The sequence below is a fragment of the Anopheles arabiensis genome, chromosome 2 (assembly GCF_016920715.1).
Source record: "Anopheles arabiensis isolate DONGOLA chromosome 2, AaraD3, whole genome shotgun sequence".
Classification (NCBI taxonomy): domain Eukaryota; kingdom Metazoa; phylum Arthropoda; class Insecta; order Diptera; family Culicidae; genus Anopheles; species Anopheles arabiensis.
This window is the reverse complement of record NC_053517.1, coordinates 77,241,130-77,262,198: the sequence shown is the minus strand read 5'-3', so window position 1 is coordinate 77,262,198 and position 21,069 is coordinate 77,241,130. Positions and strand designations below refer to the sequence as shown.

Genomic DNA, 21,069 nt, shown 5'->3' with positions numbered 1-21,069 from the left:
TGGTAGTGCCAGTGCCTCATCCGAAGCGATTTTATCAAAAGGCCCAAAGTGTATGAAGACCAGGTGGTCTCAAAGACGAAGAAGAAAAGAAAGAAGTTTTTTATGACAAAGAAGTTTTTTATGTGAACGTTACTTTTTGATGGAACGGGTGAAAACATTTCCTCAAAATGCTTTCTCGCGACCGCTTCCGAATACACAAACACTCTTAAAATCTTCGTTCTTTTCAATAAAATACCTTTAAAAACACGTACAACGTTTTTAATTTTAAGCTAACAACTAAACGACTCCTAAATGGGTTCTAAATGACTCAAGCTCTTTACCTAAACGAAATACAGAAAGACTTCGTTTAGCAGACGGCAAACGACTCAAGCATTCTAAAAATAGCAAAAAGCTGGTGGCGCCATCTGTTTGTGGGATATCCAACATGTGGAGCTTCCTCGCTTGGAGGAGAGCTGAAGTATTTAAACGGTGAAGTATTTAAACAATCGTATCACCGTTCTAGTTCTAGCGATACATAACTTCAATGCGAAACCATACAACACAACAGAGGGAATGAGATAGCTCTCCTCCAAGCGAGGAAGCTCCACTGGTTGGGTATCCCATCAACAGATGGCGCCACCAGCTTTTTGCTATTTTTAGAATACATGAGTCGTTTGCCGTTTGTTAAACGAAGTGTTTTTATATTCCGTTTAGGTTGAGAGCTTGAGTCGTTTAGAACCCGTTTAGTGGTCGTTTAGTAGATTTGTGGCACTTGGGATGATGAGTTGTAATACACCATCTATTGAGCAAACCAATGAAGTTATGGAGATTTCGTTTTTTATGGTTATTCGATTTTCCAGCCGTTTAAGCGTAAACTATGGCGCTTGGGTACGTATGTGTTGCTAAGAAAAGCGTACCGTTACTATGGAAATTCATTGCACCCATTCTGTCAAAAGGAGCTTTTTTAATATCCGAAATTAGTTGTCAATTTGAATGGGATGAGACTACCTGGTCCGTGTACACCATGCTCCTACCGAACACTACAGATAAAATTTTGGTGCTCCTGCCAAAGTCTGCCAAAATAATCTGGCCACACTGGCCCGCAGGGTAAGGCTAGCTTTTTGGCGGAAACCCTCAAAAGCCCTCGCTGGAAACGTTGAAAACCGTCACAACCACTTAAAAAACCGTCACAACACCAAATCGGTGCGAGTGTCTCTCGCTGGCGACGTTTTTTAAAGTAGTTGTGACAGTTTTGACGTTTTGAGTGAGGGCTTTTGAAGGGTGAGCGCCAGACAGCTCGCCTTGCCCTGAGTGACCAGAAATACCGATTTACATATGGAGGGTTTTAAGAAAAAATTCTAATTTTTTAATCATTGAACTATAAAACTCAGACAAATAATCTAATCGATCTTAGTAATCCGGTGAAAATCTAATGACAACACGTACGATAAAATCATATCCGATGGAGCACTGCAGAGGCCCTAAGCGGCCGATTGGAGCCACGAGAAAAAGAACATGCCACCACTGAGAAGCAAATGTGCATCTTAGTCCTTCTTTGGCTTAGAATTCCTAGCACAATTTCACATCGACACTTCAGAAAGACCTGCATTTGTGTACACGCTGAACCAAATCTAAGTAATATCCTAATCCATATCCTAGATAAAGAATGCATTTTATCGTGAGATGGAACTTTCGTTTTGTGCACTAGCACACCTCCCCTCCTTCCTTTCACCGCTTAACACTTCTTCTTAACTGAGTATCGAGTTTCAACCTACCGAAAACTGCAGGTAAAATTTTGTGCTCCTACCGAAATCTGCCAACAAAATCTGGCCACACTGCCCGATCGTAAACAAACACTGCTTCGTCGACATGGCGTTGACGGCGGACGGGGTTTCATCGATTATGTAGAGGAATGCAATTCCTGCGCATCACCAGCCGAGTGCAGTTTCAAATTGGAGGGAAAAGCAACTGACAGGAGACCATTTTAGGCGAGCGAAAAAATCGGCCTGCTGACGCTGCACTCTTGTCGCCGATAACAGTTTTCCTTCTCCGTCAGGTAATAGGTGTGTCCGTGAACAGTGGTGACCATTTTCCATTGCTGCGGATTTGTCCCACCCAGCTGCAGTATGTCGCAGCCAACGGTCGCGTCCTACTTCAACACACGCAAACGCGCAGCGCACGATACGCTTGGGGCGGCGGGCCGAAATAAGGTACTGGTACTGGAAAACTCCCCCGTAGATACAGTTGGAAACTTGACGAACAGTTCACAGAACTCGGATCACGAGGAGCTACGCTTCGTGTTTGCTAACAATACCAACTTTACTTTGAAGAACCTTGAAGCCGCCGTCGGAAAAGATAATGGCGCCGTCAGTGATCCGGCGGAGCTGGGCCGCCGTGTTACGCGAGCATCCCGGGCAATCAGACGCATCGGCCCGGTCGATCTGGACGAGAAGACGAAGGCACTGCTGGCAGCAGCCCAGCCGAAGCTGGTGTCGTTCGTGAAGAAGGGCAATCTGTCACCACAGAAGCGCCCCCATACGGCCAGCCCGTCGAAGCGTCCCGCTGTGCCGGAAAAGAAGCTTGCTTCTCCGGTGAAGGTGGAACCCGTGGTAGCATCGGTTGTAGACTCCAAGCCGGTTGAGTTTTCGCCCCGCAACAACCTAAACAATGTGGCCAAGGCGCCGACGAAGGCTAGCGTTTCGCGCACGCTCCAGCTGGGCAAGGACAAAGATGCCATGTCGCTGACGGACATACGCAACAAGCTGCTGCAGCATCCCCGCCTGCCGGAGCTGAAAACGAAGCTGAACGCCATACAGAGCGGGCTCGATAAGATGGACCGTCTGCGCAGGGAGCGTCTCGAGGGAACGAAGCCTTCCGTCTCGCCGGCGGTGGCTGCCAAAAATCTCGAGAAATTTGCCACCCTCGACGTAGAGGTAATGGTGAGGTAAGAAGCACGGTGACGCCTATCATCATTAGCCCTAATGAGCCCTTGCACGGGCGGGAGAGAACGTCTTCCACTAATTATCTCTCTCCTCTTTTTTCCACAGCCCAAAGAAAACGATCGCCAGTCCTTCGAAGCTGCTGCGCACGCCGACGAAGGATGCGTCGAGCTCGCCGGCCAACAATGTAACGCCAAAGCGCTTGTCGGCGCTGATGAGCCCGATCAAGGAGCCGACGGCCGGGACGCCCGTCATGGCCAGCCCGAAGAAGCTGCCCGCCTACCAGCGCTTCCACAATCTGGTGGAGGCGGGCGTTCCCACCCTGCAGCTGCCGTTCAAGTACCGGTCGCTGCTGGAGCTGTTCAAGTGCACCGACACGGTCTGCTCGATGCTGCACAACCGCAAGGAGCAGATCACGTTCAAGAAGCTGAAGCCGGCCGTCCAGCGGATGGCAAGGAAGAACTTTTTCGAATCCCATCTCGCCCAAATCTACTCCCTCTTCCCGGACGCGTTCACGCTGAGCCAGGAGATGACAAAGAACTACGGTTCGGCTACGAAGCACGAAACCTACCAGCTAGTGATTAGACCAAACATTGCGGATGCCCCCGAAGAGCCGGCGCGGAAAGCCGCGGAGGACGATTTTATTCGCACCAACACGAAGCCGGCCGTCAATTCGCAGTCACTGCTCGAACGCTACCAGCACTTCCGCCGCTTGCTGCTGGAGCGCACAAAGGACGCGCACCAAGCGTTCCTGCAGACGCTGGATCCACCGCTGAACATTGAGCGCAGCAAGATCGTCCGCTGGCACGTGGACTTCGATCTGGAAAACTGTCCCGACATCGAGAAAGCGGAACTGCCGCAGCCACCGAACGTGGAGCGGTTCTCGTCCGCCCGGGACGTACTGTCCACGGCCCGGAACCTGTTCAGCTGCGGCACCCCGATGGAGCGTGCGCTAGCACGGCTGGAGGAGAAAAAGAAGCAGGAAGCGGCAGTCGCCACGAGCGGAACTCCACAACCGACGACTACCGAGCCCGAGGATAAGAAACCACCGATCGGTATAAAAACGGAAAAAGTTTCTGCTACTCCTAGCACCACCGCCGCCCTACTGAGCGATCCCGCGGAACAGATGCTGAAAAACGTCCCGAAAGCACTGCTGGAGAAGATACGGGCGAAGCAGGCGGCCAAAGCACTGGAGCAGATGGTTAGGCGGCCGTCCCAGGAAAAGGAAGCGATGAAGTACAGCCGCCTACCTGAGATTGCCCGCCATCTGCGCAACGTGTTCGTGACCGAGCGGAAGAATGTGCTGCCGTTGGAAACGCCCGTCGTGAAGATCGAGAACAGCTACCGGGGCAAACTGACGCTGCAGGAGCTGGAGGAGCACATCCGCATGATAGCGCAGCTGGTCCCGTTCTGGCTGACGCTGCCGGAGGTGCGGAAGGTAAAGTACGCCAAAATTGCCAAAGACTGCGATCTCGCTAGAGTGATCGATGTGCTCGAGCGCAAGGCGAATGAGGTTGTGCAGTAGAGTGAAAAGGGAGCGGGCTGAAGGAAGACGAACCCCATGCCCCCCTTACAAAACCCCAGTTGTTGTTACCGCTAAAGTGGACCGGAAACGGATCGTCTGTTTTCCCTTTTTTCGCTTTTATCATGCTGAGAAGCGTATCATCGGCTATGCAATTTTCTTTCTTATGGTCTTTGAAACATAACTTTGTTTTAAAGTATTTTCATGCTTCTTTTTATTTCTATTACCGCCTCTAGTTACATTGTAGATCGGGTTGCAGTTTTTGTTGTGCTGCTCGACGACACCCACTGACGAATAGATTGCAAATTTGATGATTCTGAGCAGTAGTTGATATGATAGTAGTTTGAATTTCATTTCCTATTTTCTACCCCGCCACATTACCGCTCGATCGTTAATCTTTCCATGTGTTTAGAGGTAATCCTTGTGTTTGTGTGTTTTTGAAATTCGAAATAAATGTATAAAAAAAAAGAACGGTTGTAGTTGTTTCCTTCGCATTAATCAAAGTGAATAGAGAATCACGTGAAGCTTATGTTTTATTAACTTTTTTCTACGTCTCAATCGACAACGGAATCCATAGAACCTGATTCTTGGCCTGGCGCAACGTCCACCAGCGTCCCATACGATGTTCCTGCCCGACGGCCACCACCAGAAACTTGCCATCGCTAGTGAACTCGATCGCGTTCACGAACCCTTCCACGGGGATTTGCAGCAGCGGTTGAATCGTGCGCCGTTTGTTGATCAACTTCCACACACGCACCGCGCCATCGCACGATCCGGACGCCACGATGTCCGAATTGGCCAGCACACCGACCGCACTGATCCAGTTCGGGTGTCCTTCGCTCTGCTGCCCGTGGGCCAGCTTGACGCGGTGGATGGGTTTCTTCTTCCCACTGCTCCACAGCGCGAACGATCCCTCGACCGAGCCGGACACGAACAGCTCGTTGCTCACAAACTTTACCGCCGAAAAGTCCTCCTCGACGGCGTTGAACACGAGCTGCGATTCTTCCGCCACCTTCCACACGCGTATCGTTTGGTCCATCCCGCCGGACGTGACGACACGCTCCAGCGCAAGCGCATCAATGCCGGACACCTGGCTCTGGTGGCCGTACAGCGTTTCGATGTACACCATCTCCTCCAGGCTCCACACCTTCACCGTCCGGTCGGCACTGCACGAGAACAGCTGGTACGAGTTCTGCCGGAACACGACGCCGGTGACGGCTTTCGTGTGTCCCTTGAGCGTGTTCTGCTGTACCAGCGTGGTGCCGTCCAGTACCTTCATCTCCTCGGTGCCGTCCGCCACCACCAGATACTTCAGGTCGTGCGATAGCGCGATCGCGTGTATGACACTGTTTTTCACCTGAAAGCAAGCCGTTCGCTGTTTGGCGGCCACATCCCACCGGACCACCCAGCCGCTCTTGCAGCCAACGTACAGGAACGCATCGTCCGCGGACAGCGCACAGCAGGTGGGCGACAGGCGCTGCTTCTTCCAGTGAAAGGAGATGGCTCGCTCGAGCTCGAATCCGGTGCACTTGGCACCGAGCGCTCGATGCACTCTGCCCGTTTCTTTGAGAAAGGACTGCTTGAGTGTGCGGGCCATACCGGTGACCAGTTTGCTCTCGTCCGCTTCCTCATCGTATCGCTCCTGCTCTTGCTCCTGTACCTGGCGCAAATACTGTTTGGCCAAACGTATGCGCTTGTCCTGGGTGGTTTCGAGCGTGGCCAACTCATCCTCCACTTCTGCCTGCTTCTGCTGCTCCTTCTCTAGCTCTTCGTCACTGTCGATATCTTCGTCGTAGTCCTGGCGCGATACTTTGGCCGGCGGAATGTCGCTACCCTTCGGGCCGCTTTTTGCACGCTAAAAAGGAGGGGAGAGAGAGTAGAACCTTTACAAACCAATTCACAAAGCAAAGCAAAGGTGTGAGATGGCTATACCTTGCGGTTGAACTTTTCATGCTGCTTACGGCCGGCTTTAAACAGCGACGTTTTAGTATTTCCAGCTTTGCTCATTTTGATTCTGAATTACGCGCACAATTCCTGCCCGTCGTGGTGGCGAAGAACAACAAACCGCATGGTTTGACGGAGTCGGCACGTTGACAGTAGGTTTGTTTTGATTATGTTCCGCTACGCAGTGGTTAGACGTCACTCGTCATTGTTGTCGGACGTGCTGTCGGAATTTACGGAACACGTGATAATTTTGAATTCAACGGTAAACTTACAATAAATGCATTACAACGATCAAAATGTGTTGATTCACATCACAATCATTTTACCATATTTTGGATGGACTATGTTTTATTGTTCAAGTCACATGTACCCAATATTCCTGCGTGACTTAGGGTTAACCTGCTGGTAGAGGCTTGGGCGGCCTTATTATAACGATAGTTGTAGTGACAAATAATTGTGGTTGTAAGGATAAATAATAATCCTTATACCAGCCGGTCTCATAGATCAACTCTCGTCAACTCTTACGACTTAACAACATACCCGTCATGGGCTCAAGCTCCGAAAGGACCGTGCCACCATACATACGACTGACTACCCTGCTATGGGCTATCAATTAATCTCTGAAAGCCGAGCACATTAGTGGTACATGCAGACCGACAACGGTTGTTATGCAAAATTAAAAAGAAGAAGAATCCTCATACAAACCATAATTGTGGAAATTCTCTTCAATTCACCATGACCTCTACATCGAACTTTCATTGGCAAATGTATGAACGAGTATGCCGTTTTATGTGTCAATGAATTTGTTTCTTCCAACAAGTTCATTTGCAACGGTTATAAGGCTACACAACCCAATTCCCAGGTGTCCCTTAACTTCTAGATACATGCCAAAAGAAAGATCTCCAAAATTCATTCCCATTTGCGATTTTATTCCAAACCATTATTACTTCTGTAATTGATGTAGAATTTATACTGCATTTTTGTCTTACCTGTGATGTAACTGATGCAAATCCTGTACCGGTCCTGAATTTCTTCGTGAGCCCATATCTGCCCTCGAAGCCAAGCTCATCCCATGTCGGTGCAGGAACTTGTACTGTAGACATACCGGACCAGGAACTGATACTGGACAAATACTAGCCCTGGAACAGATGCTGAACCAAAATTTGTCCTGACACCAATCGTGAGCTCATAACGAGCCTGGAAATGATACTGAACCCATACTGGTCTAGAAACATATCCCCAACGCATGACGGTCCTGGAACTGATACTGACCCCATAACTGTCCTGGAAATCAAGCTAATCTCACACCGGCCATGGAACTATTCCTGAACGCATACAGTATCAGGAACTTATACTGATATTTGATCATTATTGCACTCCATGCCGGTCCTATAACTGATCCTGAACTCATACCGGCTGTGGAATACATTACGAATCCATGCCAATCTTAAACTCTTACTGGCCAAGGAACTGAAAATGAATTCATACCGCATGTTGGATCTAGCACAGGGGCAATACTGCTATTGTAACTGATCTTAAACATATAGCGGTCTTGAAACTGATCTGAAATCCATTTCGGTCCTGAAAATTCCTCGATATTATTATTCTTCAGGAAGGAACGGAAAAAATCTTAAACCAATCTCAGTCTAGGAGCCGATACAGTACCTATTCCGATCTAGAAATTGATTGAATACTTGACGATCAACCATTTCGGTAGATTATGTGTAGCGAAGAACTCAAAAAGATTCCAGTACATTTTTTTTGAGTGTATACATGTTTTACTCTTTATTATAAAATAAACACTCTCTCTGTATGTTTTATAAATTGCTTAAAAATACAAATCTTTAATGTACAAAACTATAAAAATTACAAAACCAACCTCAGAAGGCACATTATCACTCCAAATGCCATTAGCGGCGCCGCTCTCAATTCAACAATTCTTAATACTTACACAAGCTACACCACTAAAGCACAACGTACAGTAGCGGTATTATTTATTAGCACGATGACTAGGAACGCTGCGGGCACATGGGTGCGTTCACGTTTCTCACGTTAAGATTTCGCTATCTTGCGTAAACAGTGGATCAGCCTGGGCTTTCCTTCGCTTACGCAGCAGCACCGCAATCACCCTGAGAGATAGAAACAGAAATAGAAATGGAACATTTTCAAAAATGCTTGTTATACACTTGCGTCCACACACACACACACACACACACACACACACTCACCCAACCAGCACGACGTTGAGGGAAAATATTCCCGAAGACACAAAGTTAAACACTTGCGGGGACGTCGCCACCGTCGAGTTGTAGATGTACGTGAACAGTGGAGCCGACGCGAGCGAGACGGTGTTCGTCATGGCCATCGCTATCGAGTAAAACTTTGCAATTTCACTGGACGGTATGATGGCCGAACAGATCGCCATCAGTGCCGCCCCTTCGGTAGCCTTCAGCGGTGTGATGCCGGTCGCCAGGAACAGTTCCCAGCCCTGCCGTGCCAGCCCTTTGATGAGTGCGTCGAGCGCATAGTTCAGCACGGACAGCAGCGCCAACCAGATGTCCGGAAGCTTGAGCAGCGTTTTCAGCACCGATATGCCGATCACGTTCCCGGCCACGATCGAGAGCAGCTCCACCGCCTGCCAGATGGTAAACTCCTGTATCGTCCACCCGAACTGGCGCCGGGTGTAGAGGAAAAACACTGTTCCACCGCCGGCGCCGAGCACGGTTACGATACCGATCGAGATCGTTAGCCACACGATGCCCCGGTCGTAGAAGGAGCGCTTCTTGAAGAACGTGGTCAGCAGTTCGGCCAGATGGCTAAGGCGGAAGATTTCCCGGACCTGCCGGTGCACCATGCTCGCGTCCGGTTTGATGCTATCCTCCAGGCAGAAGTACAGAAAGGCACAGCTGGCGGACACTGTGCCCGCCGATAGGAAGAACATGGTCGGTACGTTCGTCCACTGCAAGATGAAGCTGCTCGACAGCAGCCCCACGAACGCACCGAGCATCGTGCAGGCCTGCAGTATACCGATCCGTACCGTACGGTTCGCCTCGCTCGTCGTATCGGTCAGATAGCTAAAGATGGCTGCCATCAGTACGGTACTACCTCCCAGGATAGCGGCCGGTATGTGCGCAACCACATAGCACCACGGATCCACCAGGAAGCGCCTAGACAGCAGGGACAGTATGCCGATCATGACGTACGTTGTGATGAATCCGACCGCCGGCACAATCATGGCCGGCTTGCGCCCATACTTGTCGGACCAGGGGCCCATGAACAGGGCGCACAGGGCGGGCAGCACCGACATCAGGATCGTGTTCACCATCGTGATCTTGGCCGCGTACGGTTGCACGATCGTTTCCAGCTGCGCCACATCGGAGGAGTTGCTTCTGGTGCCGAGCTGGGCGCAGAGCGCTCGATCATAGCCGAGCGTTACGACGCACGATTGATAGATAATTTGATCGGCCAGCACCACCCCTGGGATTTTTGGCGAGAGAGAAAAAAAAACACACACAACATGACGGAAACAACAAGGAAAGTAGGGTGTCACTTTGCGCAAGTCACGCACGTTGATGGTGATTGCTTTGCGCGCGATAACAACGCAATTTGAACGCGACAAACACAGCTTCACAGGTGATGGTTTTGTTTTTTTGCGTACCTGATACACTGAGTCCGAAGCAGAGCAGCACCAGTATCGGTTCGAAGGTGCAGAGCCGATCGGTCACGCTGGTGGACACTTTCCCGCCATCGGACGAGCAGGATGATGCCGATGGCGGTGGGGGAGGTGGTGGTGATGATGCTGCTGCGGCATCTGCTACTGCTGAGACGGCCATGGAGCTGTACCTTGGTGCTGCCAACAGTGGCGTGTCTTCGTCGCTACTGCGACCATCGTCTAGACGGGGTGGCCTTTGCATATCGCTTCTCATGCTTGTCGCACTACTAATCCACCTTTGCACCTTTCCACACTTACGCACACTCACACACCGTCGAACCGTGTCCCTCAATCCGCAGTTTATGTAAACTTTGGAGACGCGTGGACACCGTTTTATCGCGGCTAATACCTTAGATATCTTCACACACAGCACAGCAGATAGGGACGGTGGGTGGGTTGTGACTCACACCATTAAAGAAAAGGTGACGTATTTTGGAACCACATAGACGCTAACACACAACCCAACACGTTTACACTCGGAGTCACGCTGTACGTCCTCCCGGTGTGGTAGCTATGTACGAAAAGGAAAGCGTCATGATCAGCATCATACTACATACCTTTGTGTACGATCGTTATCGATATCGGAAACAGTCTCAGTGCCCGGGGGCATGACTCGGTGTTGGTAAACTTGGTTTCTCAAGCGTACTCCGGAGCACAATGTTGCCGGAAGAACCCGGTCCCGCCCAAGCCGGACCGATGCCGGATGATAATGTGTGATTGCGCAGCTGATGCGTGCAAGCGGATGGCGCGAGTAATCTCGTCTAGGCGCGCGCGACACGGTACAACCAACGTGCTCGTACGCTGAACCTGCTCTAACGGTACGACGAGCCTAGCGAATGTTTGTCCCGTTGCAACTCCCAAAACGCTGAAACAGCTAACACTCACAACAAAACCCGCCTCGAATTGATGATATCGATGATGGTTTTGCCACCTGCCACCACCTCGTTCATGTGACGAACGGCAACGCGTGAATCACAGTCGCTGATAGCGCGGGAAGCGAGAAGTTTGCGACCAATCATACCAATTACTGGCCCACCATTAGTGCGCTACGGGTGAATGGGAGGGATGAACCACCGTGGGAGGTGGAGGTGATAACGATTCACAGGTAGGTATGGTACATTGATTGCACCCACCGCCATGGAGCCTAACGTGCATCTAGCGATAGGGCGGCGGCATTCGGTGGTAGTTCGTCGTGCATTGTCTACCGAGAGAATGAAGAACCGATCGGACCCCACTCGAGTGGGTGGTTGGGGAATGGTGGAGGGTGATAAATTGTGTTGTGTTATTGTGCCTCCGACGGTAAAGATCGTCACGCTACCCGCCACTGTGTTACTGTGTGGCGTTCACCGGCCGCGTGCTGCATCTTATCTGCATCTGATAGACGCACTCTATCGCACACATACACAAACATCGAACGGGTGCAATTTGTTGTAATCCTTTGACGATGAACCAGTTTCTTTAAACATTACGTACGCTGTACGCATCAAACAAAGGATCGGCTATTGATCAGTTACGTCTACAGTGTTTACATATATATAAGGGTGTGAGGATTAGCGAGGATCGAAGAGCTTATTTTCATAATGGTAAGCATTCTAAGGAATAACAAACCACGTCTTAGGTCATCTCTAAAGATTGAACACGTTTGTATCATTTACATGATCATATTTCTATTTGTTCTTACGTCTACTCGGCAGTCTATCGCGTCCGAACCTATAAGGCAGGATGTGGATAATTTCCCATACAAACCGTCCATCTCTTTGCAAGTGCGTCCTATGTTTTTAGTTTTATACTGGAAAATATAACTCACATAAACCAGTATAGATACAACTTAATAACATGTCCGTCGTGAGTTCAAACCTCATATTGACTGTTTCCCCATAACAAGGACTGACTATCCGGCTGCCTGGTATTGAATTATTCTCGAACGCCTGTATAGACCGGCATGATCGCGTAGATCGCTACGCCCATAAGAAAAAAAGTAGAAGAAGAAGTCCGGTGTAATTCAAACACACGCAGAAGAAGATGTGTTCTGATTTATAAATTATAGCAGTTTTGAATTTTGAGAAACAGACTATAATAAAAAATAGAAACTAGCATGGCTAATTGTATTGATTAAAGATACTGTTCACAAAGACCTCTGGTAGGAAACTCTGAACGCTACTTAGTGCTGGCGCTTTTGAATCCTATCACCAGAACCGTTTCATTTCTTAGTTGGTGCAACTAATTTGGTGTTTAAATGTAGCAGGTATTTCACAAATCCAAACGTCGCAACGATCACAAACTTTAAAATTGCTAATGAAAGAAGCTGGCACTACTGGCAATAAAGAAGGAAGCTTTTGAGAGTTTAATTTTCAGTTTCTGATAGTCCGTAGAACAACGAGTTGCCTAAAGAGGATAGGAAATAGCTAGCTGCTAATTATTTCAAAATTTCAAACATGATCTATCACATTCACACACAAATGAACCATAGCATCATTTCACGGTCATACTCGTTGCAGCCACACAAACCTCAAGGCATAGAGCAATGGCGTATGAAATAATCTGTATTCACTGTACTCAAGATTGCCCTGCGCGGAAACGGAACCCCGATTCGCTGCCGGTCGATATCAATAAAACAAACAAAAAATCGATCGACTACAGCGCACACTTTTGCAAGATTTTGATAACCTACTCTGGAGAGTCCCTTGGCCAGACCAAATAATGATGCAGCTGAACAGACCAGAGCAGAAAAGAACGCAGGGCAGAATTCAGTGGTACCGCGATCACCATGGAAGAAGGACGCTCGGACAGTGTGTACTCCAGTGGCGAAGAGGACCTGTTCGCCAAGCAGAGCCTGATGAGGTGGCGCAATGCGGCCCGTTGGCGCGAGCAGGCTCAGTACATTAGCTTCGAACCTGCCCTGCTGGTTTTTTGCTTTGCCATGAGCATCTCAGGTTGGGGAAGGAGAGTTGCAGTGCTACAGGACACACCACTTTAATTCGTTTTGTCCCACCTTTCCCGCCGCAGAGGTCGTCCTGGCGAATCATATCATCCTGCAGACGTGCCTCGTGGAAGGGTTCGATCGTGGCGATTGTCAACTGCTCAACACGGACTCAAACTCATCCCGGCGGGCGATGATCGAAACGCAGGTCCAACCGCTGGCGGCCAATGTGACGATGGTGATAGTGATTATAAAGTCGGTGGTTCCGGTCCTGAGTGCCCTGCTGCTCGGTGCGTGGTCTGATCGTTACGGTCGAAAGCCTGCCATGTTGATCGCGAGTGCCGGTGTGTATATTTGGTGAACGGTGAATGTGGTTGGTTTTTTTGTAAACAGGCCTCCATTTCCATATCCTGTTGCTTCGTCCGTTTGCAGGCGTGCTGTGTTCGTTCGTGCTGCTGACGCTGCTAGCGTTCCTATCGATGCAGGTCACTCTGACCCCGTGGTATTACACTGCCGCTTATCTTCCGTTCTCGGTGCTGGGCGGCATGACCGTGATTACAGCGGCCGCCTTCAGCTACCTTTCCGACGTTACAAACGAGCAGACGCGCACCATGCGCATGGGCTTCATGGAGGCCTCCATGATGGCCGGCGCACTGTTGGGATTTCTGGCGAGCAGCTACATTGTGCAATGGTTAAACGTTGCCGCCACCTTCCTGATTGCCAGCGTGCTAATCCTGCTGGCGATCGTGTACATCGCCCGCTTCACCGAGGATAGTATCATTCTGAGCAACAACAACAGTGCGGTGGAAAAGTTGCGTGATCTGCTGTCCTGCGAACGGTTACGCGAGCTTTCGGGGACGTTTTTCATGCGCCGGTCCGGGTACGTGAGAGAGATACTCTGGTCGATCGTGCTGCTGACCGGACTAACAGAGCTAGCCGGTGGCAGTGGCGGAGTATTTTACATGTTTACGAGACGAAAATTCGGCTGGGATTTGAAGCAGTTCAGCTACTTTCAGTTTACCGATGTGCTGATCATCATTTTCGGCAATGTAATTGGAATACCGATCCTGAAGCAGGTAAGCGCAGGGGATTTTATTTCATCAAGAATAGGTACAATAAACTCACTATTCCATAACTTCAGATACTCCACTGTTCGGACACTACCGTAGCGATCGTATCGATCGCCAGCTACATCGTAGACTCGCTGATCATGGGCTTCGCAAGCAGCGGGTGGATGCTGTATCTGGCTATTTCGGTTACCGTTCTTAAGGGAACGGACGGTGCGGCCCTAATGACCATCTGTTCCACGATACTCCCCGCCGGTGATATGGCCAAGTTCTTTACCATGGCGCTATCGCTGACTGCCGTCGTGCCGCTAGTGTCTGCCCCATTGTTTACGTTCGTGTACAATGCCACGATAGAGTCGTTACCGGAAGTGTTCAACTTTGTGGCGGCCAGTGTGTATGGTGCAGCGCTGTTGTTGATGTTGTAAGTGGTTAGATGCCTTTATAGACGGTCTATTGTTTTAATGCATTTTGTGTGTGTGTCTTTTTGTAATTTCAGCATCATAACGCATCTCATTAGACGGTTTTATCAGCCAGAATTGTTATTATAGGTGCTAAAAAAGTTTTTGGGGCAAATTATATAAAAAAATCGTTCAATTCTTCAATTTTCAAATGAAACATTCATACAATCAAATAAAAATTAAATACTTATTTTTTATTTTCTCGCTTAATCTAACGGATACCACTGTACGCCGATCAGCTGAACGCTGTCAAAAGGGATTACACTTTGTTTAGCGTTTGTTGTGGTCGTCCCTATTTCTGCGGGTGAAGTGGTATTGTTTTCCTTTGGTGGTAGTGGTGGTGGTCGTGGTAATGGTCTTGGCGATGATAACAGTGTACAGCGCAAAAATATTACCACCAGCAACAGTATCGCCAGCCTCCTCCGCGAAGGTTTGTTTTTATTAGCGCACTATCTCGCGCTGTGTCGTTCTGCAAATGCGAAGGAATGCGTAAGTTTGCTGCAGCTTCTGCTCAGTGTTGCAACGACTGCATCGAGAGACAAACGGCTTACCCTATCTCCAGCCAAGATCGGATTAGTCGTAAAACTGTTCAATAGTTGCGGAGCTAAACAGTACTAACCCCCACTTTTACTGTACTCGCTGGTGCTTCGACTCGCGTTATTGGAATAGTTCTTTGTGCTCGGTGAGTGTATGCATGAGTCATCAGCAGGGGCACGCGAAACCGTGTAATCTTCTATTCTTAACCACGGCCGGACAAAAACGCTGTTAAAAGATAGCGGAAGGAAGGAAGTTCATTCGGTAGGCGCGTTGTGTCGTACAGTCGAAGTGGAAGATCTTCTGTAGACAAAGCCAGCACTTGATGTAGTACGGCCGGACCGAAAATGGACGAAAGAGAGGCAACGGATGATCGGCTTCCGGTGGTTGACCTTGGGCCAGAACCAACCCAATCGCCCAGGCTGGAGCGAAAGTATCGATATTTAATCCTGGAACCCGCCGTACTGCTGATATTCTTTGCCTGGAACGTTTCCTGTAAGTATTACTAGCAAGGCGTTGTCAAGGTTACGCACATCTAGTAACTGTTCTCATCATTGCAGCTGCTGTCTTCGCTAATCAAATCGTATACCAGACCTGTACTGGTGCGTTCGGGAAGAACAAATCGCTGTGCGATCAGCTGGGCACGGAGAATGAAACAGAAGAGATCCAGCAGCTGGAAAAAGCGATCCAACCGTACTCGGCCAACATCCTGATGGCGAAATCGCTGGTCGAATCGATCATCCCGGCACTGGGCAGCATGTTCATCGGTCCGTGGTCGGACCGGTACGGCCGCAAGCCGGTGATCGTGTCGTGCTTTACGGGTGCCTTTTTAACGTACGCGATCGTGGCATTGATCAGCTTGCTGTCCATGTACTACACCATCAACCCGTGGTACTATGTGCTTGCCTCGATCACGACGGCGCTGTCCGGTGGTACCTGTGCTCTGATTACGGGTGTATTCTGCTACATTGCCGATGTGACGGTGGAGAAAACTCGCGCGACCAAGTAAGTGTGTCTGCAGTTGTTATCATCCAACAATTGGTGATTTGAGTTGTTCTTTTTTGTGTATCTAGAATGGCTATCGTGGAGGCTGCCGTATTTACCGGGCTGCTGGCGGGTACGCTAAGCAGCAGCTATATACTTCGCTGGACGAACGGTACAACCGTGTTTGCGATCGCAGCCGGGGCCGTGTTTCTTGGCCTGATGTATATAATATTCTACATCGAGGAGAGCATCAAACCGAACGAGCTGAGCGAAACGAACAACAGGGCGCGGGAGCTGTTCCGGCTCGATTTGGTGTCGGAGTTGATGCAGACTTGCTTCAAACGGCGCCCGAACTATGATCGTTTGATCATTTGGTTGGTAATATTAGCCCTTGCGGCCAACATCTTCGCGATGGGTAAGATAAGCGTTTTGCACTCGTTCGTGAAATTGCATCTGAAGGCAGACGTGCAGCAATCTTACCTCACACTTTCCCTCTCTTCTTAGATGGCTCCCAAACGGTGTTTCTGCTGTTTCTGCGGGAGCGTTTCGAGTGGACGGTGAAGGATTACTCGTACTACGATGCGTCGGCTATCGTATTTATGATTATTGGCAACACGGCGGGCCTGTACGTCATTCGCAAGCTGTTCAACCCGTCCGTCACTGTGCTGGCCGCCCTCGGGTACTGCTGCTACGCGATCAACAGCACCATTCAAGCGCTGGCCTCAGAACCATGGCATTTGTACATGGGCACAGCGATTTGCTTTATGAAAGGCATTGCGGGACCGATGAGCAGAGCCGTTATCTCAAACACGGCACCGCCCAATGATATTGGTAAGATTTTCTCTCTGACAACGTCGATTGAGTCGATCACGCCGCTGTTCTCGGCCCCGCTGTACACGTTCGTGTACAAGAGTACCCTCGCTTGGTACCCGGGCGCATTTAACCTAATCACTGCCACCGTCTACTTCACCTGCGCGTGCCTTATGATGTAAGTACAGGCAATTCGTCGCTAATTGAAATCAGTTTTATTTATTTGGTAAATTTTTCTCGCTTTTCAGATTTGCCAAGATTTTCCAAAGTATGTATCAAACGACTACATACACGTCAATCAATTAAGTAAGCACAAATGGGGACCTTTTATTTACACCATTAACAATTTCTAACACACTCATGGGATGTTGGTACCACTATCTTGATTCTCTGAAGATATTTAGAATGTGATAAATAAATTATTTTAATACAGCAAATCTTTGCTTTTAGGCTTATGATATGATTAAAAAATATTGAGATGAAGTAATATTATTGATAACATAAAACACAACATATTGCGTAATATGAGAAGGCAAAGTAATTAAAGATGGGCTAGAATATGTCGTCACATACGGACTTACTTACTTATCCGGCGCTACAACCGCTTTACGGTCTTTGCCTGTCTCAGGAGTGTCCGAAACCGCTCACGTTCTCCCACCTTCGTCTGCCAATCCGTTATCCTGTAAAACTTTCGTGTTGATCCGTATGCCTCTTTGGTTTGCTCGAGTTCCCGCATGTTTTGCTCTTCTCATGCGTGTTTCTTGGAGCGGAAAATTCGTTTCCTTTCGCGTCTGAGCCGTGAGTACTACTCTTCGCATGCCCGCGTTCTATGCCGTTGCTGCATTGCTCGGTATGCATTGTTTTTACTTTCGGTCATTAGTTTGCATTCTTCGTCGAACCAGCCAGATTTGGTGTTGCCCCGACGTGGAGGGAGTGTATTTCTTGCACAGTTTATTTCAATAAAAATATTTATGAATATTCGTACAAATTGCATGTTTTACATTTGATCCTCCGAAATTATTCTCATTGTGCCTTTGTTGTGTTCGTAGATAAACACGTACAGTGCTGTCAAATTGCACAAATAAAACATGGCCGCCCGAGACAGCCGTTGAGCTCACCTGCCTTTCCAACCAACATTGACTTGGAGCTCGACAGATGACGCATTCGACAATTGTTCGGGAAATCGTAGAAAAACATAAGTTGCTTTCAGTTTAGAAATTTGTTATTTATCGTCTGTGATTGCCGTGAAAACCGTCGCTAGGTTTTCCTCACCAGTACACCCAACCGCGCCAGCACAGTGAAAAAACGATGAGTTTCTTCGGGAAGCTGTTTTCGGGGAAAAAGGGCGAACCAGCCCCGACACCGAGCGAAGCGATACAAAAGCTGCGAGACATAGAAAATATGCTCACCAAAAAGCAGGAGTTCCTAGAGAAGAAAATTGAGGTCGAGATTGATACGGCCAGGAAAAATGGTACCAAAAACAAACGAGGTATGTTTCCGGAAATGCGTACCCGTGGTGTCCGATTTGTGCAAGTGTGTGCATGTGTAGGTGGTGGTTGTCTTGTGAGACGGGGGTCGCTATTGTCCACTGCTCGATGAGTCATAATGTTTTCGTTTTGTCAACAGCGGCCATCCAGGCGCTGAAGCGGAAGAAGCGGTACGAGAAACAGCTACAACAAATCGATGGCACACTTTCGACGATTGAAATGCAGCGAGAGGCGCTGGAGAATGCGAACACAAACGCCGAAGTGCTGAAGACGATGAAGAAGGCTTCCGATGCGCTTAAAGTTACCCATAAGGATATGTAAGTTGGAACACCCGTGGGCCTTTGTGTTGCAGGGCAATCGTTTCCATAGCTTAGCTAACGCTCGGCGTTGTTTCCTCATTCCCACCACCCATTTTCAGGAACATTGATGATGTGCACGATCTGATGGATGACATTGCCGAACAGAACGACATTGCGAACGAAATTTCCAATGCCGTGTCCAGTGCCGTCGGCTTCGGCCAGGACATCGACGAGGACGAGCTGGAGAAGGAGCTCGAGGAGCTGGAGCAGGAAGAGCTGGACAAAGAGCTGCTGGGCGTGCAGCCAGAAACGGACGAGCTACCCGAAGTTCCCTCCACGGACTTGCCGGCCAAGGCAAAGGAGAAGGAGAAAAAGAAAGGTACGCAAGGTTTGCTCACGGTCAACTTATTCGCTTTTGGCGAGATGACTGTAATTTTGGTGATTGTTCATCCTGTCTATTGCAATGAACGATGCGTCGATTGCAACTTACAGAATGTGCTTCAAAGTGGCGGTGGTAATTAAAAACGATTCCCCCCTTTCCGGTCTCTCATTTTAGCTGCCGTCGCCGAAGAAGACGATCCGGACATGAAGGAGTTGATGTCATGGGCAAACTAATTCTGACCGGCTCAGGAGGTGATGATAACAGCCAAGCCCACACACACACATACACATACACATACACATACTGCATAAAAGAGAGGACCGTACTCTTTTTGTGTGCAGTTTGCTTACGTTAGTGTTTAATTTTGTGCGAAGTTAATCCACTTACATTTATTATTTGCGTTCGTTCGCCTGGATGCAGGATGCTATCCGCCGACAGTGGAGAAGACAATTTCCAGACAAACACAACAGTCAGAACGTGATTAATATGTTTATGAGTTTGCTTTTGGAGTGAGGGGGAAGAGTCGCGTTCAGCATCATTTGCTTTCGGCATGTGGTTTTGAAACGAACTGCAATCATTAGCATGTAGTGCAGCTGAATGTGATGCATTGCACAGAGGGAGGGAAACCAGGCGGAAAAGGTACCGGAATGCTCGTAAAAAGGGAGGATCGGATGGACGTGAAAAGGATGTTTGTTTGACTAAACAATGGGTGCAAGTAACAAAACTCGATCAAACAAACTTGTGCAAATAAACGAAGAAATGATCAAAACAGGCATCTCTGCGTTGTATGTAGTGTACAGTGGAGATACATTAGGCTAAAACGATACCACAAGGCACATACACATTAACTGACGAAGAGATCAATGTTGGCCCATATATTTATGACACAATGCTTTCCTTAACCTTGAGACTAACGGACAAATGTGAACATTCATGCGTTCGACCTGAGCGTAAACTTCTGAATGTAACAATCGTTATGCCTGACTTTCGATTCGATTCATTACGTCACGCACGTACATCGATCGGAAAATATGCGAATACACGCGGCCGAAAGTGGGGTAGCGCACATGACACTTTACCCGATTGAACCCGTCGAGCATATTAATTAGGTTGGTTTTATAAGCTACCTTTTCTATGCACCCGGGATGGTACCCACAAATTGCTAGCTTACGGTAGTGCTCATTTCACTATCAGTAGCGAAAGTGGCCAGTTACCGAAAGGGTGTGCGTTATTGCATTCCAGTTGTTCAATATGAAATCAGTAAGTGTTATCTATGTTTTAGTGGTGACGATTTCAAATCATTCCTCGCATCGTGCTTTCCCCTCTTTTCCAGATCGTGCTGTGGATCGTCCTGTTGGCAGTGGTACAACAAGTGTACTGTTTCTACAATCCTTTCGATTATAATTTAAATCTGCAGAAATTTGAATACTTCAAATATCCACCCAACGGTAAAAGAGGCCCTCCGGTGCGTGATGCCTCGGTAGCGCAAAAGGCACTGGCGGTTGTGAGCTATTTTCACAACTTGATTGCTGGCCATCCGGTGCAGGAGATGCGCTACTACATTCCGTTCGATCCGAACCGTGCGCAGCAGTTACGGGGCGCTTATCAGCGGCAGTTTGGATATCGGGGGGAAAATTTGATCGCCCTGATCGGTAACGGCTATTCGCCGCAGGCTTTGCGGTACTACGGAGCGATTGGGAAGGACTTTGGAAAGTACTGAGAAGTGGTTTAGTGTTAGTGTGCTGGTAGTGTATTTATTTATAATGTAAAAATTACTGCGAGGAGTCTGAAAAGGTAATAAAAAGTGCCGGCCCTACAATTTGAAATCACGCTTGCTACATCTATTGCACGACATCTGTTATCCGACAGTATCCGACATCTGTTATACTGGTTCAAAAACAAGCTGTTATATTGTTTGCTTTGTAGCCAAGATAAACTGACCGCAGATTAGTATTAATGATTACTATCTATATTATTTGTGATTAACGGCTTCACAAATGGAAATGTTTGAAATAAATTAGTTTTTCAAATA

General features: G+C 48.5%; 7 protein-coding genes across 9 annotated transcripts; 5 read left to right on the top strand and 2 right to left on the bottom strand.

Moving 5' to 3' along the window:
- The first annotated feature begins 1,862 nt into the window (after positions 1 to 1,862).
- LOC120895393 (DNA replication factor Cdt1) lies at positions 1,863 to 4,907 on the top strand. 2 transcript variants are annotated; one of them, XM_040298704.1, is made up of 3 exons: positions 1,864 to 2,189; positions 2,310 to 2,923; positions 3,027 to 4,907. In XM_040298704.1, exons 1-3 carry the CDS (start codon positions 2,106 to 2,108, stop codon positions 4,441 to 4,443), a joined length of 2,115 nt encoding a protein of 704 aa, XP_040154638.1. In that variant the 5' UTR covers positions 1,864 to 2,105; the 3' UTR covers positions 4,444 to 4,907. The 2 variants fall into 2 exon arrangements, with proteins under 2 accessions (XP_040154637.1, XP_040154638.1); XM_040298703.1 differs by having other exon boundaries at positions 1,863 to 2,923.
- Positions 4,908 to 4,914: 7 nt separating this feature from the next.
- LOC120895394 (U3 small nucleolar RNA-interacting protein 2) lies at positions 4,915 to 6,536 on the bottom strand. The gene is made up of 2 exons (XM_040298705.1): positions 6,373 to 6,536; positions 4,915 to 6,295 (listed from the first exon to the last, which is right to left on the bottom strand). Exons 1-2 carry the CDS (start codon positions 6,445 to 6,447, stop codon positions 4,988 to 4,990), a joined length of 1,383 nt encoding a protein of 460 aa, XP_040154639.1. The 5' UTR covers positions 6,448 to 6,536; the 3' UTR covers positions 4,915 to 4,987.
- Positions 6,537 to 8,195: 1,659 nt separating this feature from the next.
- On the bottom strand, positions 8,196 to 11,132 carry LOC120906362 (proton-coupled folate transporter-like). Its single transcript, XM_040317971.1, has 4 exons — positions 10,654 to 11,132; positions 10,043 to 10,607; positions 8,613 to 9,861; positions 8,196 to 8,513 (listed from the first exon to the last, which is right to left on the bottom strand). Exons 2-4 carry the CDS (start codon positions 10,308 to 10,310, stop codon positions 8,432 to 8,434), a joined length of 1,599 nt encoding a protein of 532 aa, XP_040173905.1. The 5' UTR covers positions 10,311 to 10,607; positions 10,654 to 11,132; the 3' UTR covers positions 8,196 to 8,431.
- A 194-nt stretch (positions 11,133 to 11,326) lies between these two features.
- On the top strand, positions 11,327 to 14,638 carry LOC120906368 (proton-coupled folate transporter-like). The gene is made up of 6 exons (XM_040317982.1): positions 11,327 to 11,679; positions 11,791 to 13,029; positions 13,103 to 13,360; positions 13,449 to 14,092; positions 14,158 to 14,504; positions 14,580 to 14,638. The coding sequence occupies exons 2-6, from the start codon at positions 12,864 to 12,866 to the stop codon at positions 14,629 to 14,631; spliced, it is 1,467 nt and encodes a 488-aa protein (XP_040173916.1). The 5' UTR covers positions 11,327 to 11,679; positions 11,791 to 12,863; the 3' UTR covers positions 14,632 to 14,638.
- Positions 14,639 to 14,792: 154 nt separating this feature from the next.
- Positions 14,793 to 17,306, top strand: LOC120906377 (proton-coupled folate transporter-like). Of its 2 annotated transcripts, XM_040317997.1 has the most exons (6): positions 14,793 to 15,223; positions 15,314 to 15,570; positions 15,636 to 16,080; positions 16,149 to 16,474; positions 16,564 to 17,047; positions 17,118 to 17,306. In XM_040317997.1, the coding sequence occupies exons 2-6, from the start codon at positions 15,423 to 15,425 to the stop codon at positions 17,173 to 17,175; spliced, it is 1,461 nt and encodes a 486-aa protein (XP_040173931.1). In that variant the 5' UTR covers positions 14,793 to 15,223; positions 15,314 to 15,422; the 3' UTR covers positions 17,176 to 17,306. The 2 variants fall into 2 exon arrangements, with proteins under 2 accessions (XP_040173931.1, XP_040173927.1); XM_040317993.1 differs by having other exon boundaries at positions 14,793 to 15,570.
- A 712-nt stretch (positions 17,307 to 18,018) lies between these two features.
- LOC120906390 (charged multivesicular body protein 4b) lies at positions 18,019 to 19,810 on the top strand. Its single transcript, XM_040318012.1, has 4 exons — positions 18,019 to 18,358; positions 18,496 to 18,673; positions 18,775 to 19,034; positions 19,212 to 19,810. The coding sequence occupies exons 1-4, from the start codon at positions 18,178 to 18,180 to the stop codon at positions 19,268 to 19,270; spliced, it is 678 nt and encodes a 225-aa protein (XP_040173946.1). The 5' UTR covers positions 18,019 to 18,177; the 3' UTR covers positions 19,271 to 19,810.
- Positions 19,811 to 19,920: 110 nt separating this feature from the next.
- LOC120906396 lies at positions 19,921 to 21,065 on the top strand. The gene is made up of 2 exons (XM_040318025.1): positions 19,921 to 20,297; positions 20,371 to 21,065. The coding sequence occupies exons 1-2, from the start codon at positions 20,289 to 20,291 to the stop codon at positions 20,755 to 20,757; spliced, it is 396 nt and encodes a 131-aa protein (XP_040173959.1). The 5' UTR covers positions 19,921 to 20,288; the 3' UTR covers positions 20,758 to 21,065.
- The last annotated feature ends 4 nt before the right edge of the window (positions 21,066 to 21,069 follow it).